The following is an 18,602-nucleotide window of genomic DNA, read 5'->3' as shown; positions in this document are numbered from 1 at the left end:
TAACCAGTGTCGACTAACCCACTGCCCCCTCTATCATAAGAGCATGAACTAAATACGTTTGTGTTATGGTTGCGATAAACCAATCTGATATGTATGTTAGGTCACCTATCAGGGACTATACTTGTAGTTGCATGCATCTTCTTGTGTCTGACTTGACATACACTTTCGTGTCACATAGATTTGATAAGGTGTCGGTCCTGGAATGTCAGTGTGTCTGTCGAAAGTCGTAACTGCAAAACAATTTGCCTTTTACGAAAAAAATGGAGTAATGGAGTTGATCACTCTTGAAACGTTTGAAAACGTTGCATCCATACAATGAATCTAATTTGAGTAGATCAATGCACACAACGACTGGTAGCCTCGACTATAAAAGCTGAAAACTTTATTCTGTATATATACATAAATTTTAGCGTGGGTGGGGGTGGGGTGGGGGGTATGTTTTACATTGTACATACTTCACCCCGTGAATTGAACCCTTACTTTTCGGCTGAACGAAGTTCAACCAGCTAAACGTCTTGTATGACGTTTCATTTGGTGTTTGAATGATGAATAGTCGTCAAGTCCATCCTCTTTCAAATATAGCGATCTCATATGTGTGTCGTAATAAACTAACCGTATCCATCCCAGATACAAGCAAACGTAATCACTTGCTGAGGTTCCGTTTGGAATCGTGACACGAATCACGTGATTTTGTAACCGGTGTCACGTGACTAAACAACATGGCGGCTCTATGGCAAAACTTGCCGCAAGGTGCTGATGAAACCGTCAAACATTTCCTAGTAGAAATAGAAACGCAGATACATTAATGCACGAAGTTATATCTTGTAAAAACACTTTCAACTTGTTCTCTGAGTTGCAAGATTATTATTTGGAGGGTAGCAGTAGGTCTCAACATAATCAACACTATCACTCGCCAGGAATATGTAGAGCTCTGTTGTTGTTATTCTCATCAAATTAAACGTCTTTCATGGCCAAATGTATCCTCCATAAACCATTATAGTTTGTAGAAGTAGGCTGTATACGTATGTGTGTGGTCGGCGACCCTAAACCGTTTAAACCGTCCACACTTTGACGTGTTGCCTCCGGTATGACCAAGAAACTCATACAGTTACAACTTCTGCATTAACTTTCCAGACAAAACACCTTGTAAAGCAGTAATATTTCAGAAATTAACTATAATGAAGAAAAAAATATTATATTTGTAACAGTTAATCATGTCACTGATATTTATATACAGGTTTCCAAGAAGCAATTACAGATGCGAGTCAGCTTCCACAAGATATGCTTGCACAGATTGTGAGTAAATAATAGAATTACTGTTATACAAGTATACATGTATATAACTCTTTGCGACACTCTTCTGCCCTACTCCCTCCCTCTGTGGTGAATAAGCAGTACACTGATTAAACTTGTATTCAGGATTGTACCCAAATTACATCTCTTACCAATCAAAATTGAGAGAGGATTCAAATGATGTCAGCAGTTAGTCTCATTTGATGATTCCTTCAAGTACTTCAAATAAGGTCAAATTATCTTTTTACTAAAGATCTTGGTTGACCCTTTACAATTCATTCCCTATTGCTGCATGTTTTTAGTGCCAGGATGTTGCGACATTTCTGCAGTACAAGACTGGTCCAGTAAAGACAGAGAAGTATACACAGGTAGCCCCCAATTCATCTCTTCAAATACTCACTGTTTTTCAACTGCTCAGATTTTGTGGCTATACATGCTGGATTGATTTCCATCAAACATACTAGTACTCAATTTGTAGCAAGTAAGTAGTAAGAAAACAACAATGGGTCTGAGATGGGTCTGAGATGGTGATTCCTGACAGATGACATACCACACAGACAGTTGACAACGTATGTTTTCTAAAACAGATGGCATCTTGCAGCTTAAGTTCAATATGCCATGCAGGTTCATTTTGCACATGATTTGGAATAGCAATAACAAAAGAGGACAATGTTTGTTGGCAAGTGAAACATAGACTGTTGAACCAAAGGGAAATCACATAAGCAGTGTTTGCCTTAACCCTAATTAGCTGCAGGCAGTAAGGACCCCGTATCATAAAAAGTTGTGGGTCATGATCAAAATATGTAGGCCATATATTTTACCTACAGTGTAAGTGATTCCCAGCAAACAAGACCATAAGGACTTGCAGAAAACAAAAGCTGTGGGTCTGAGTGGTTTTAAGCTGGCCTCAGACCCAAGCATTTTGATTGCGTGGTTCAAAGACCATTTATTTCTATGCATCAGTGTACTTTCAAAATTGCCTTACAAAATTGAATTAAGAAAAAAGAAGAGAGATATTTAATTGAGAAGAAATGCAAAATACCTCAAATGTACAAAAAATGTATTATTTGGGTGGAAAAAATGAAAGATTTATTCCACAAGGAAACCGTTTACATAAAAAATATAACATGAAAACATCTAGAATAAGAGCTGACTTTTTGGAAACACTTGCTTTTGACTGGTATGAATTTATATGACATATAATAAAACAATGTGTATCATTCTCACTGTTGGAATGGTAATGTGATGTATAACATATATAAATACACTGAGTGTTCAGGTGGTACATGTTCATAGCGTGACATGTTCTTGATTCTTACAGCTACTTGAAGTCTCCTCAGCAAGCCCAACCAAGGTCTCAGTGGCCAGTGTCGTGAATGCTGTCACCTATATACTTCGGTAAGTTGCCTGATAAATGGGATGATGATGATGATGATGATGATAACACTGGGAGAGGTGGTGGTGATAATGATGTTTTGGATGTGTTGATGATGACGTTGGGTGTGATGGTGATGATAAGGATGTGATGGTAGTGATGATGATGTTGTTGGTGATGATGATGATGATGATGATGATGATGATGATGATGATGATATTGATCCCTCCTTCTGACTGCTGTTTTGTTATCTTAGTTTTTACATCTTGTTTGGTTTTCAGATCGGCTGCTTCATTAAAGCTGGATGAGGAGGAATTTAAAAATCAGCTGATGTCATCAGATATTTTCACAAGGGATGTTTTGGACACACTGGTACACACCTGGAGGGAGCAGGTAATGGCAACTTGACTGTAGGGTCCTACTTACTTGATTTGCACAAATCCTGCAGCTCTAATTGAAAAGACTGACAAAATCTTTACACATTGTGACAGGCCACATCATACTGAAAGATATTCACAGAAAGTGTTGGCTCTTACCTTGCACTAAGAACTGAGTGAATATGACGAGCCCTTCTTCACCACCCGTGAAGATCTGGGTTAGAATTGATTTTCAATAGAGGCAACAACAGGGTCAAGTGGTCAGGTTTGCTGACTTGAGTGACACGTCATCAGTTACCAGTTGTGGAGATCGATGCTCACACTGTTGATCATTGAATTGTCTGGTTTAGTCGTCATTATTTTACAGACTGCTGCCATATGGCTGGAATATTGCTGAGTGCTGCATTAAACGAAACTCTCTCACTCACTCTTGAGTGCTAGCCTTGTCAATCTGGAGCAGTAGGACAGCTCTACAAAACCAGTTTTAGTCCAGATGAGTAAAACCACACGGATTTACAGAGCTAAATGAAACATTTTGATTTGTATGTTGTACAATGCCACAGCCACAAAATTCTAGCGGCTTGTGTCAACCAAGTCAGCAAGCCTGACCACTCAGTGACACTGTTGCCACTACCACACATGGTTTGCTGAAGACCATCTCTAGCCCTGATCTTTTCTTGTCAAGTTTTCCTCCATGGGTTCTTGCACAGCTAAGCACTATCAGTACAGGTGGCGGGATGGCCTGGTGGTTAAAGTGTTCACTACCGACACTGACAATATGGGTTCAATTCCTGTCATGGTACAAAGTGTGAAGTTCACTTCTGATATCCCCACCATGATATTACTGGATTATTGCTTCTAACCACATAAAACCAACCACAATCTTTCACACTAACACACCTATATTTCTTTGTCAGGGGAGACAACTCATGGGAACAACATCACAATTGCAATGCCTGAATGTGGGACAGGTTAGTATCATATACAATCATTGCTTATCTTGGTGACAGGTGATATGCAGATGATCTGACAACGGTTTTGTTTGTGGATTTGATGCCTATGTTAGCAACTCTGTTTGCAGTCTTGAATCAAACTTGGGCAGTGAGGTAAGCTAGTGGTTACAGCGTTTGTCGAAGACCTACGTTCGATTCCTCACATGGGGACAATTTGTGAAGTCCATTTCAGGTGTCCCCAGCCATGATTTTGCTTGAATATTGCTAAAAGTGGAGAAAACAAAACTTGCTCACTCACAGTCACAACTGACTCACTCTGTCCCTTTGCTTCCTTGATAACCAAGCTGCTGAACCTGCAATGGAGAGTGGGTGTGGCCATTAGTTCGGATGACTGCAAGAGCCTCAACTCACCCACCATCACCCTCCTCCTCACCATTGCTGAAACAGGTGGCAGCATCACCAAACAGTCCGTGGAGATGACGCTCACACAGTTTAGGGTAGGTGCTACCAGATTGGACAATAAGCAACTTTTTAGAAATACTGTGAATTCATTTTATTTATATGACGTGTTTAGCTGTTTTAAGCAAACATATTATTAGTGTATGGAATCGGTTGAAATATCACAATTGAGCAACGAGCAGTCATTGAATAAAACTGGTTAGCGTCATTTTTCACATTTTGTATTCAGATTTTTATTGTAGGTACATATAACATTGTGCAACTTGCAAAGTTATGACTACTATATCATGAAAATAAGCTTCCTGCAGTCTTCAAGAAATATTCTGTCAGTGAAGCATGTTTCTAAGAATTAAACACATTTTCCTGCCTTGACTACTTCAAAGATATGTTCTGTTGTCAAGTTTTTCAAAGTCGAAAACAGTAGTTCCCAAATCATTTGTGTTGGATTTTGAGAAAATGTGATCGATCACTTGGCTATTTGGTCAGTGCAACCAATCTTCAATTATTTCAATTAACTGGAAAATCATTACATGTTATTCCTGATGTTGTTGGAATATTCATATAAAAGTGGCATAGAGCTTTTTCCAGTCACCCACTTACTCAGTCACAATCTCAGAATTGTACTGTGTTTCTTGGAGGGTAGTGGGATAGGCTAGTGCTTTCAGCATTCATAGAGTTGCAAAAGACTTACAGTTTGTGATTTTTCTACCTAATGTATGATACTTACAAAGACGTGTGATCCTGATAATCTGTTTTCTATGTGAGTAGTTTATTGGAACATGAGTAGACTGATGTGGAGTACAAACCACTCATACCTCCTGTACTCTGGCTGTCATGGCAGCCATATTGCAAATGGTATTTCTGCACACTGGGCATGCATTTCTGCATTTATCTTTGTAAAATTGGATTTTATGGTTTTATGTTTTGAAGTGTATCAATTGCATATTTCACATTTGGCAACATATTAGCAACTTTAACCTAAATGCATTGGTGTGGCTGCCATGTTATCTGGCAGCTAACACAACTGAAGTTGTTTTCATGAATTATTCTTCATAGATGCTGTTTGTATATATGTTTTCTTTTACAGTTTGACATTACCCTAGTTTAGTAATGATAGGAGTTAATATTGAATATAGTTAGAAACAATTCTCCGTCTAAACTTGTACCAGAAATGTTTACACATATAGGCATTGCCTTTATTCTGTTTCAGAATTTTTCCCGGCAGTTAAAAGAAATGGCAGTGTTGATGGAGACAGTCTGACAAATGCTAACCTCAGCTGTTTTCAAACTGACAGGGATGAATATGCTAGTTAATTCCATTTTATATTGATATAAATGTCTATCATTACATTAGCAACCAGTGCATATTTCTGCACACATGATCATGCATTTCCCATATACTACTTCAGGTATCTATACTGATAGTAAAATTTGAAGCAACACCTGAATTGATATGATATAAGTAGAAATAGTGTAATATACACAATGTTATAGTAGCAGTGTGACATGAAATGGTAATTTGGCCATCTCAGGGGATAAGCCATATGCACGTGCATTGACTGGTTATCACGTGCATGCACAGAAAATGCGTGCACGGTCATATATCTGAAAAATCAGTTTCAAGGGTAGTAGTGAGTAGGTTTGATATTCATTGAAATGGCACGTAATCAGTTAACTGAGGCTACCAAATGGCACATCGTGGGCATGAGACAAAGTTGCATGTCCCTACGTCAGATTGCAAGACGCGTGAATGTTTGCCATAGCATTGTAAGCAGGTTGCTTAAAAAACATCGTACAACCGATGAAATCAAGGTTGCTGCTGGAAGAGGTCGTGTCAAAAAGACCAATTTGAGGGATGATAGATGTTTACTTCGTATGGCACGTCAGGAACCATTCTGTTCAGCCAATTGACTCCGTCAGTGGTGTCAGCAAACAACAAGCTTACGAGCTCGTCATCCCTTGAAACGGCCCCGACTGACTGATAATCACATGCGTTGTCGTCTGGTTTGGGCACATGGCGACGTGTCATTTGGTCTGACGAGTCAAGGTTCAATCTGTACGTTGTTGGCGGCCGCTTACGGCTCAGACATCTTCCCAACACAGCACTTAACGCTCAAAACATACTGACAACAGTAGCTGGAGGTGGTGGGTCAGTCATGGTGTGGGCAGTCATCTGTCATGACCAGAAAGTAGGCATCAAAGTCATCCAAGGCACGATGAATGCAGAGAAGTATGGTCATGACATCATTGAGAACACTCTCCTGCCGTTTTTGCATGCCAATCCTCACGTTGATTACCTCTACCAGGATGACAATGCCTGCCCCCATCGTCCGGGGATGTTCGCTGACTTCAAAAGGCAGTACAACATCGAATCCCTTGACTGGCCAAGTGTCAGTCCAGATCTTAATCCAATAGAGCACGTCTGGGATGCCATTGGCAGGAGCATTTCCTCGAGGGATCGTCCCCTGACCAACGTTTGGGCACTCAGACAGGTTGTCGTAGACGAATGGAACAATCTGCCAATGCAGTTCCTGCGTAATCTGGTGGTATCAAAGAGACGGCGTTGTCGAGAGGTGGTTCAGGCTCGTGGTGGATACACCAAAGTGCTGACATTTCTTTAACAAAATGTGCATACTTTTTAGACAACACTTTTTTGTTGATTTGACGTTATCTTTCTAAAATGGAATAAATGATCTTGATTATTTTCAACACACATTTTTATCACTGAAGTAGGGCACAAGATGATTAAACATGTATTGGGAAATCATTTTAGACTAGTACACGCTAATTGCCATACTTATAGAAACATATAGAAATAGGCCTTGTCTCAAAATACGAGTGTTTCAAATTTTACCATGAGTATAAATGCAGGGCTTTCTTGGCGGATGGGATAGTACAGAGGCTAAAGTGTTAGCTTGCCTTGCTGAAGGTCCACTTTCCTTTCCTCATATACAGTGGTTGATGTGCATTTTACAAGCTTGTTGCCATGATATTGCTGGAATATTGTTAAACGTGGACTACAGAACAATCTTGGTTAACCAATGGCGATCTGGGTTAGAATTGATCTTCAGTAACCCATGCTTGTTGTAAGACACTACTTAAGTGATCGGGTGGTCAGGATTGCTGACTTGGTGGACAGATGTTATCATATCCCAGCTGCATAGATGCTTATGCTATTGATCACCAGAATGTGGATTAGCCATGTGGATAGTGCTGCCACTCATTATGATTGTAATGTTGCTAGGAATACTGAATACAATGCAGCTGTCAAAACTGGCATCTGTCCAATCCAGCAAGTTGTCAACAACGGCACAAAATATCTGTCCCATTTGTGACTTGTACATTTATCACCAGCCCTACAATCAGGCATGTTGTCTAAACCAGGTTATTTCTTCAGTCCCCATGAGTACTGGTTTAGACAGCTTCCAGTGTATAATACTTTGAGGTATGAAACTCAGCTGGCTTAAGAGTGTGTACTCAGGTCAACTCCAAACACAATGAAAATGTACTGTTCAGTGTCAGTGTCAAATACTATTCACATGAGAACATCTTCACATACACACATTCAGCCCCAACCTAGACTCTCAGAACAACCCCATCAAAGGTTGTCAGGGATACAAGTAGTTGAAAGACAAAGCATTTGATAGAGATATTTTACTGTTTCTGTAACAGTTACATGACCAGTCACATGTACATATGAAAGGTGAAGACATTTTATACTGCTCCACTTCTGAAAATTTTATTGGATATTTTTGTCTTTTGTAAACAGCTACAGAAAACTGATCCTCATAGTTTGAAATGTTTATTTAAATATTTAATACATCCAATTATCTTTATCTAAAACTGAGTAGTATATACTATTATTTGTTTGCTTGAGGCATTTTGATATTTGATTATTATTCCATGACAAGTGTTTATTTGCTGTGTGTGCATAATGATGTTTGCTTTTTATACTAAGACTGATACATAGTCAATCTTTTTATTTGTATCACATGTATCCAGATCTGACAGAAGCCCCATATATTCTAAAGCATTGAATTTCAGGGATTTTACCATGAGATTGTTTTTTGACTCTCTAGTAAACCCCAGCTGTCACATTTTCATATACTTTCATATATACTAGCAGAGAATATATACTGTGCTTCATATCAAGTAGTGAAAGTTTTATGTTTTTCAATGTGACAGCATACATATGTACAACAGTATGATAGTCAGTATTGACAGGTTTTGAAAGGCAGGCATGTAGGAAGCCAATCTTTTTCTGTGTATGCCAAATAGGTTGCAAAGCTTTATGTTAGATAGTATTGAGGGCTTGCCCATCTTTATTAGCAACAATCATATGTAAGCCCATGCGTCTTAATGGTATTCCCCTCAAAGGCTAAATAACTCAGAAAAATGTAAAGCCAAATTCGGTATGATCGATGTATATTACCAGTATGTTACATCACATTCAACTGTAAAAAGGAAGTCCTTTTAACATTTCATGCATGGACATGAAAGTGTAAGGAAAATAAGACTCTGGGATGGATCTTTCTTGTTATTACGTTTTTGTCAGCTTTAGCAACAGAGTTTGAGGCCATTAAGAGATCTAATTACAAAGCAGTCTCTTATGTGTAATATTCCTGAGTAATATCAGTTACTTTTGATATTCATGTAGCTAAAGAAAGAGATGTGAAATATTGTTTTGGAAATGTTTATGAAATTGTGGTATTGTTTTTCAGCACACCCTTGCCCCACCCCTCCCCTTATTCATGTAACTAAACAGCATTGGGGATACAGAATACACCTTTGGAAATGTTAATGAATTTGTGTTATTGCCTTACACTACACCGTCCCCTACCTGTCCCTCATTATCAATGATCCCCTTTTTTTAGTTCATTGAAGAATATTTATGTTTTCATTTTAACACATTTCATAAAGATGAGTGGAATCCTAAAGATCTGTTCTGAAAATTTGATAGTACATAGTGTCTGTGTTTATTAATATATTTTATTTATTTACAAGAAACTGTCCATTCACATGTTCAGTGGTCTGACACTTGATTCACTTGTTCATTGTTCTGTTTTTTACACAGGGATATATTTCACGTAGACATATTCTACATGTGGTGTTGTGGTGCCTGTATTACCAGGTAAACAAGTTATGCTTTCTCATTATCAGCCATTAGGGAGACAATTGTATGCATATGCATCTTAATTACAGTGAGTGCTTCAGTGAAGATAGTAACACCCTTCTAAACTAGGTGACACTGCTTCACTTTCTGGTTAAAGGTGTTACTAGCTAGGAATGGGATGGGTCCAGATAGTCTAACCAGGTAACCACCCCCTATTACTCTTCACTACCCAGACACCCATTATGTTAATTCCCTATGTCAACTTTGCAAGAAATGGCAGTGTATTTTTCAGCTCTGACACTAAATTTTTGTGTATTTCAATATCACAACCATGTGTTATATTCAAACAGTCTAAGTAAACTTATCCTCAGTACTTTTCGTTACACTCCACTACTGAGTCTAGTGGTGGAGTGTAACAAAATACACTGAGACTAAGTTTACTTAGACTCTATATTCAAAAGACGTGAATGTAAAATATGTCTAAATATTCTAAGACAATACAAGTGATGAGAAAATAACATTACATGTTACATGTTACATGTTACATGTTACATGTTACATCAGTCACATAGTCATAATGGGCCCGGGTATTGAGACAGGTACCCGGGTCCAACACATTACCCACCTATCCTGGGTATCTGGGTTTCCCTTCCTAGCACTATTACTCTGTGTATCATACTCATAGTAATAACAAAGTTGCATATCCATAGAATTATTGCTTTTGTTCAATGTTACTTGCAAGGAGTGGCTAAATAGTTGACTTTTAACTGTTGCTATCGCCTCTTATGTTTGTGGCGGATGATGCATGACAACCATAAATATATTTATACAAAATATCTTGGTGTTTTGTTGTGTGTGCAGGGTGAAACATCTGGACATGTACAGAAGAGTATCTTAACCTCCCTATCCATGTACGTACACCTGAGACTATAAAACTAAGAATAAGGACATTTGTATAGTGCCGATCTCCACACCTCATGGGAATACTCCTAGTGCATACAACAATTCAAGTGTGTTTGCATATCTCCCAAAGAGATGAGTTTTGAAAATGTCAAGTGAGGGAGAGCATCTCAGATCATGAGGAGAGTTCCAAAGTGCAGCTGACGCATACTGAAAGGTTCTGGCACAAGACTATTCATCATCTGTTTAAGATGTAGATGTAGTTTAAACTTGCAGTTGATTTGGGAAGATGCACAAATGTCCCATACCCTAAACAATTGCATGCATGTAAATGTTGTAAAGATCTGAGAAGATCTTTCATGTATGATGTATTTCAACATGGTTGTGTTGGCTGAATAAGACAAATGGCTGTTTTGGATGTCATTTGCTCACGGTTGTGTTGGTTGAATAAGTCGAATGCCTCGTTTGGTTGTCCATGACTGTCACGGTTGTGTTGGCTTATTAAGACAAATGGCTGTTTTGGCTGTCCATTGCTCACGGTCGTGTTGGTTGAATAAGATTGATGGCAGTTTTGGCTGTCCATGACTGTCACAGTTGTGCTGGTTGAATAAGACAAATGGCTGTTTTGGCTGTCCATTGCTCACGGTCGTGTTGGTTGAATAAGATTGATGGCAGTTTTGGCTGTCCATGACTGTCACAGTTGTGCTGGTTGAATAAGACCAATAGCAGTTTTGTTGTCCATGACTTTCACTGTTGTGTTGGTTGAATAAGACCAAAAGCAGTTTTGTTGTCCATGACTGTCACGTTGTATTGGTTGAATATGACAAATGGCTGTTTTGGTGGTCCATGACAGTCATGATGAATAATAGTATGGGCATTTATATCAAACTCCATTTATGAGGTGAATGCTCATAGTGCTAACAGTCAAAACAGGCATATTATTACCCTGGATAACCCATGTTATAGTCAAATGACTTATCCCACCAGGTACTAATTTTCTGCTGGGTGAACAGAGGCAATTTTGAACAAGCTCACTTGTCTGAGGTGAGACCACATGTATCACATGTGCTTCGTTATGGGGCAGGTGTGGAGTCCTAGAAATTCTCAGGAGTCAAACCGCCAAATACAGTCACCCATCCGAGGACTGTCCGAGCTCAACGTTGCTTAACTTCAACTGATTTGTAACCTGAGCGCCATGCATTTGTTGGTGGTGTATGACTGTCATGGTTGTGTTGGTGGTGTATGACTGTCATAGTAGTGCATGAAAGCCTTGCTGTTTTAGGTGTTCGTGTGTCTCTGGATACAGCTGTGTGTCTCTGGATACAGCTGTGTGCCAACCGCCCGACCCTCAAATTTGTACTTTTCTAAGAAGGTATTGTCCCATGTCTCACTCTTGCAACAGCTTACAATTTTGTAAATGGCATTTTGTCTTCATACCTTTCGGCCATGGGAGAAGTGCAAACCCTTGTGAGAGGGAACACAACAATTACGACGCATGTTGACCGACTCATGTACCTGGAGTTATGAAGAGTGCAAAGACAAACAAACAAGCAAAAGATACATGCATCACAAAGGAACTGATACGAGCAGATATCTCATCAAAACACTTTATTGCTGTTTCGTGGTACAAACAAAAGGAATACCATGTGGTAGAATGGAAGGAGCAGAATGGTGTTATTGGGAAGAGAGTCGGGTGAGTTCATTGTGGGATACAAAATTAGTTTGATCGTCGCCGTCTTTATTTGCCAATGTGTAGAGTTAACATTTGAATTTAAAATTTTACATGCAAATCTGTATTTTACAACAACTACAGCAAAGCAAAACAAAACAAACGAAAAACCCAAACAAACAACCCCCCCCCCCCCCCAAAAAAAAAAAAACCCAAACCAAACAAACAAAAAACAAAAACAAAACAAAAAATCGCAAAAAAAGCAAACCAAACCAAACAAAATAAAACGAAAACAACTCCGCCATATCTTTCTTTCATGTTACTGCGGTGACATGAACCTCATCCCCTTTTAAACGGCTTACTCGTACCCTGGTAGTGGAACTACAATTTGGGTAAGCACATCTGGAGGTCCGGAAGTGAACTTGGCATACCAGTACCCTTCATTGTAATACATGTACATGTGGTCAAGATTTCTGTCGCCCCATTTCTTGAAGAACGAAATGAGACTCTGGGCCAAAACTGGATCCCCGTTAACTCCGAATATCTCTGTGTGGTTGCCCAGATATTCAGGCATATATGTGTATGCGATGGCCAGGTCGTAGGTTGGTTGAAAGTCGGGATAGAATCTCACGCCCAGATCATAAAGGGCTTGAAAGGCCCTCTGCACAAAGCTGCCACAGTCCCAGGTGTCCGTCCAGTAGGGACCATCTGGAATGAAATGTGCTTGGTATCAGGCCTCAGAAAACATCCCCTTTAGTCTTTCATAGAGTATGTTTAATGTATGAGGTATCGCTTTGGTTTAAGTCATAGAGGTTGATAACGTTTACTTACAGAACAAACGTCTTTATTCTGGTGACAATGTGACCTTAACCAATAACTAACGGCTGTTCGAACTGTTACAGACCGCTACTGGCTTTGAAAGAAAAATACGGCAAACCCTCTCTCTTCGATCATTAGGGACGTTCAGCACATTCAAATCCAGATTAAAAACTCATTTGTTCAGCTTTGCACACATTGAGTTCAGCAGCGCTTTTGAACAGTCTTCCTTCTCTTGATATTAGCGTAATGTAATGTAATGTAATGTAATGTAATGTAATGTAATGTAATGTAATGTAATGTAATGAAATGTAACGTAACGGCAACGCTTGTGTGTATCACACGTCAAGAAGGGTAATGGTTTTCTTCAGGGTCTGAAAACAATAAATAACAATAACTTTGATGGTGTCCATCAAAATATAGATGGTGACATCCATAACTTCCTGCCTTTATATGTATCACTTCTTAATGCCGTCCAAAGTCTCAATAATGTTAATAGTGTCTTGATTGTAACTTGCAAAGACAAATCGGAGTGGGATATACATGTAGTGTGATTTGTGTACAGTGTGTGTAGTGTACAGCTACGGCCATTTAGTGGAAAGTAGTATATTTAATGATTTGTGTTTAACATATCCTATAGGTACATTTATTGCGGTGACTCCTGCGGATCCCGGGACGGTGGTATAACGTGGTGGTGAAGGCGTTCGCTCGTCATGCCGATATCCCGGGTTCGATTCCCCACATGGGTGCAATGTGTTATTGTTACCGTGATGTTGCTCAAATATTGCTGAAAGCGAAGCAAGACTATAAGCCACTCACTCCGACATAACACTATAAGGCGATTCATGCGAGTTACGTGATCAGTCCACTAGCCTTGGCTTGCAGAACCATGGTCTTAGTACTTACGATGGGATGTCAATAAGTTTTGAGCCTTGAGCATTTTTCATACTCAGGTGTCACAGCCTGTGGTACAACATTGAATCTTGGGGTGTGGCTGATGTGATATATAAGTTTGGTATCCTACTCTCAGAAGTTATTGAACAGCTCACATTGACAGAAAGAGACACCCCTCACGGCAGTGAAAATGAATAAAATTGAGTATAGAACAGTAACTAATTTTTTAGTTCTTGAAGGAAACTCGGCGAAGAACATTGAAGAAAGGCTTTCAGCAGTTTATGGGAAGTCTTTCCCTTCATCTGCTACCATCAAACGATGGGTCAATGAATTTAAGCATGGTAGAGAGAGTCTTGAAGATGACAGCCGTCCAGGTCGTCCAAGAACAAGCACTAGTCAGGAAAACATTGACAGAGTGCATAGACTTGTGCTGGAAAATCGTCGAATCACACTCAACGAGGTAGAGGAGACCACAGGCATTTCACACGGATCCATCGAGACAATTCTTCATGAACATCTCGTCATGTCTAAGGTGTGCGCAAGATGAGTGCCAAGAATGCTTACAGATGAAATGAAGCAAACAAGGGTCACCATAAGCAACTCCATGCTAACCAGATACAACAAGAATCCAGAAGATTTTCACTTTAGGCTAGTAACCTGTGATGAAACCTGAATCCACCACTATGATCCTGAGAGCAAACATGGATCCATATCCATTGAATGGAAACATGTCACTTCTCCTGGGAAAGTTCAAAGTTCAAAGCCTCGAGATCAGTGCAGAAGGTAATGGCGACCGTCTTCTGGGATAGCAAAGGTGTCATCCACATAGATTACTTACCAAGAGGAAGAACAATGAATGGGGAATGTTACGCTAACTTGTTGAGGCAAGTGCGACAGTCAATCAAGGAGAAGCGTCGGGGCAAGATCAGACGTGGTATTCTTCTACATCAAGACAATGCTCCAGTACACACCTCTCGCGTTGCAGTCGCTGCTGTCCAGGAATGCGGGTACGAAATCTTGCCGCATTCCCCTACTCTCCAGACCTGGCACCAAGTGATTACCATCCCAAATCTCAAGAAACACTTGCGTGGTCGTAGATTTCAGGATGATAATGAACTTATTGCTGCTACTGAGGCTTGGTGTGAGGACCAAAATGGCGCCTTCAACAGAGATGGCATCAGCGACTGGCAGAAAAGATGGAACTAGTGTCTTGACTCACAAGGGGACTATGTTGAAAATTAAATGTGGTTCACACCAATATTTTGTGTTTTTCTATGCAAGGGTCAAAACTTATTGACATCCCCTCGTACCCAGACTGCTTAAGTTTGTTACTGTAGTCTGCAATCTGATGCCCATGTATCAAGGTGTTGTTGCATGCTACTTTGACCCCTCACTATTCTCTATGTCTCGTGGACTCGCGCGTTCCAGTAAACGTACAGTAACACCTGGATCCATTCCGTGGTTTCTGGGTTAGAAATAGCCTTCAGGAACCATTTCTGTCGTGAGAGGTGACTGACATAATCGGGTGGTCAGGCTCGCGGACATGGTGACACATGTCTTCGTATACTAATTGCGTATATCGATGCTCATGTTGTTGATCACTGGATTGTGTGGTCGAAACTCAATTATATAACATACCACCGATATTGAGCTGGAATATTGCTGAGCGCGGTGTAAATCAACAACCAAACTAAACCAAACCGAGTTCTGGTGACCATACTTATCCACTCTTAATGTTACTTTTCAGTCAAATCAATTTGCAGAAAATGCAGGGAAAAGGTATTGCATATTAGCTAGGAAACCAAAACAGCGCCGGTCTTGATAGGCGATGGTATATGTGATACATATGTACATGAGAATCACCAGGGATCGTGGAGTCAAAAACGGAATCGGATTCAAGGCGTTTTAAACACACCTTCTCATGGAAATACCACCCCAGATAGAGGATGCCACCCTCCCCGCCCGCCCCCCCCCCCCCCTCCACCAACTCACCTCTGGAACGCATCAGATGTGCCGAGTCACCATAGATACCAGTATTGTTGTCCCACGTGACCCAGTGAGAGAAAGCATTGAGGATTTTCCCTGAAACGATATTTACTTTAAAGCATAAAAACACAGAATGAGGTAATAAGTAGATACTGGTTGATTATATTACTTTTCAACATCAACACAATTGGATCATTGAAGTAGGGGAATTAACAACCAATTCTCTGAGTGGTAACTTGTCATGTTCAATCTTATGGGCTTACCAGTTGTCTTCGCCACTGGATGGCGTAATGCTTTCGGCCCTTTGAAGAATTTGTTGAAGTTGTTACTGAAGCATGATGCTCCTTGGTTACACCAGAGCAATGAATCATCCTGCAGCACCGTAGGTCGACTCCAGTTTAAGACGCCGAAAAGAGCGGACCAGTCCAAGGTGTAGTTGAAGCCAGTGTTGAGATTGTGCAGGCCAATGCCGGCGTGATGAGGCATCTGAAGTGAATTAGTGTGTGAACTGGTTTGATTTCATACTCAGATGTCAGTGGTCAACAGCATGAGCATCAGTGTACGCAGTTGAGATACGACGATCTCGTTAGTCGCTTCTTAGGACAAGTATGGGCTGCTGAACATCAATTCTAACCCGGATCTTCCGGATCTATGCTTTGAATAGAGTCGACCAAACTACCGTTAATATCACCGATGAGCAACATCTGGATATAGAATTGGTGGTTCCACCTGCTCTTCTTTGTGCTTCCTATTGACCAGTTTGTTGTCACTATCATTATGGCACTTACATTTGCTTCCAACAAAATGGTCCCGTGAAGGTCCCGGGGTAGAATAGGCCTTCAGCAACCCATGCTTGCCATAAAAGGCGATTATGCTTGTAGTAACAGGCGACTAACGGGATCTGTTGGTCAGACTCACTGACGTGGTTGACACATGTCATCGGTTCCCTATTGCACAGATCGATGCTCATGTTGTTGGTCACTGGATTGTCTGGTCGAGACTCGATTATTCCCAGACCGCCGCCATATAGGTGGAATATTGCTGAGTGCGGCGTAACACTAAACTCATTCATTCATTCATTCATTCCAACAAAATGATTTATTTGATTTGATTTGATCCTTCTTTTGAAGAGTGCACACACACACGCACACGCACACACAGAGACGTACACGCACAGACACGCACGCACACACACACGCACACACATCTTTCTCTGTGTGGGGGTGTTGGTGCGTGTGTGCGCGAGCGCGCGCGTGTGTGTGTGTGCGTGTGTGTGGGTGTGTGTGTTCGTGTTCATAAAGAATTAACATGTTACATATTCTCACCACTTTGTCGATGGTTGGAATGCGTCTTCCACTTCCCCTCATGAAGTATATCACTATGATGTCGTCGTCACCAAAAGTCACCATCGGCACACCATGGGAACAGAAGTGTTTTTCTTGTGGGTTTTCACAGCGAGGATCCACTGGTGGTCTACTGTCAAAGCGTCTGGAAATATTAAAAAAGTAAACATGGTTAAAACGCTTGTCTGCCTGTTGTTTAGCGCCGCACAAAGCAATGTACCAGTGTTCTGACGGCGCCATGTAAATATATCCGCTTATACAGTCGAGCACCGTTATCTCGATATGCATGGGATCAAGTGACACCTTCAGTCCGACGTCTAAATATATAGTTTACACTCCCGTATCCCTTTTATTCATGACACATCGTGTGTAATCTTGCTGAAACAACCTCAGTTCAGAGGGATACTCGCCCATGACCAGGAGTCTATCATTTGGCCTACCTACAGTCTGCCGTTTCCTGAAAGCTTGACCTACATGACCGCTGCCTGACTGCTCGTCGTGTAACACTCAGTATAACTGTTTTTCACTCTTAAACCAAGACTTTGGTGACTTAATGTTATATTTGCGACCCATTACTTTAGATTTGAGCTGCATCGTATATGAAACCGCTTTTGTGAATCTTTTTATCTTGCTCTGTGCTCAGTACAAAATATAGAATATTTTACACTCGTCTGTGTATTTTGCTGGTTCTGAGGGGATTTCTTATACCTTTTGTCACGGCAAATTACTCACCGTAACAAATGCATACACACACACACACACACACACACACACACACACACACACACACACACACACACACACACACATACATAGATACATACACATGCATAGCGCCGATATCCACTTAATCTACATACGCACTGCTGAAACTTTGATGTTACGAGTGTGTCGCATGTTGTATATGTTGTACATATTTTCTGTATGGGTTATAGCCCTTATGCAATAAACTGACTGACTAATCGGGACAATTTACAGTGGACAGTACCGTTCGGTATAACGAGGTCTCTCGACGAATCATGGTCAACTCACCTATGTGTAATAACATAGTCAGAACTCCCAGCCTCGACTGATGTCCCAAAGATTCCACAGTGAAACACAATAAAAGTTGTCAGCAACATTTTCCACATGAAGATGCTAGATGACTAACTTTGTAATACGTCTACTGAACAAACAACTCGTACACAGGTGACACTGATATAACATTAAATTAAAAATTAATTTAGTTTGTTCATGGGACTCCTTCACAGGCAGACTGGGGTTCTTGTGTTGACCCGGGCACATCTCTGCTGGGGTTATATGATTGCGTGACAATTTAACAATGATAGATAATTAGTTTGCTGTCGACATTGCATGATTACCTGGAGTGTTCACCCTGGCACAACAATGCATGACCACGTTATTATCTTCAGTTACGATGAAAT

General features: G+C 40.5%; 2 protein-coding genes across 2 annotated transcripts; one reads left to right on the top strand and one right to left on the bottom strand.

Annotated features, from left to right (window-relative positions):
* Positions 1–699: 699 nt before the first annotated feature.
* LOC137274431 (COMM domain-containing protein 6-like) lies at positions 700–10,406 on the top strand. Its single transcript, XM_067807605.1, has 8 exons — positions 700–750; positions 1,238–1,296; positions 1,596–1,661; positions 2,615–2,691; positions 2,950–3,061; positions 3,963–4,016; positions 4,343–4,495; positions 5,668–10,406. The coding sequence occupies exons 1-8, from the start codon at positions 720–722 to the stop codon at positions 5,716–5,718; spliced, it is 603 nt and encodes a 200-aa protein (XP_067663706.1). The 5' UTR covers positions 700–719; the 3' UTR covers positions 5,719–10,406.
* Positions 10,407–12,497: 2,091 nt separating this feature from the next.
* LOC137272928 (bis(monoacylglycero)phosphate synthase CLN5-like) lies at positions 12,498–18,299 on the bottom strand. The gene is made up of 5 exons (XM_067805351.1): positions 18,211–18,299; positions 17,161–17,323; positions 16,099–16,321; positions 15,842–15,931; positions 12,498–12,847 (listed from the first exon to the last, which is right to left on the bottom strand). Exons 1-5 carry the CDS (start codon positions 18,297–18,299, stop codon positions 12,498–12,500), a joined length of 915 nt encoding a protein of 304 aa, XP_067661452.1.
* Between the last annotated feature and the right edge of the window lie 303 nt (positions 18,300–18,602).

The sequence above is a fragment of the Haliotis asinina genome, chromosome 2, assembly GCF_037392515.1.
Source record: "Haliotis asinina isolate JCU_RB_2024 chromosome 2, JCU_Hal_asi_v2, whole genome shotgun sequence".
NCBI classification, from domain to species: domain Eukaryota; kingdom Metazoa; phylum Mollusca; class Gastropoda; order Lepetellida; family Haliotidae; genus Haliotis; species Haliotis asinina.
Note: the sequence above shows the minus strand (reverse complement) of the source record. Positions and strands in the feature narration are given on the sequence as shown.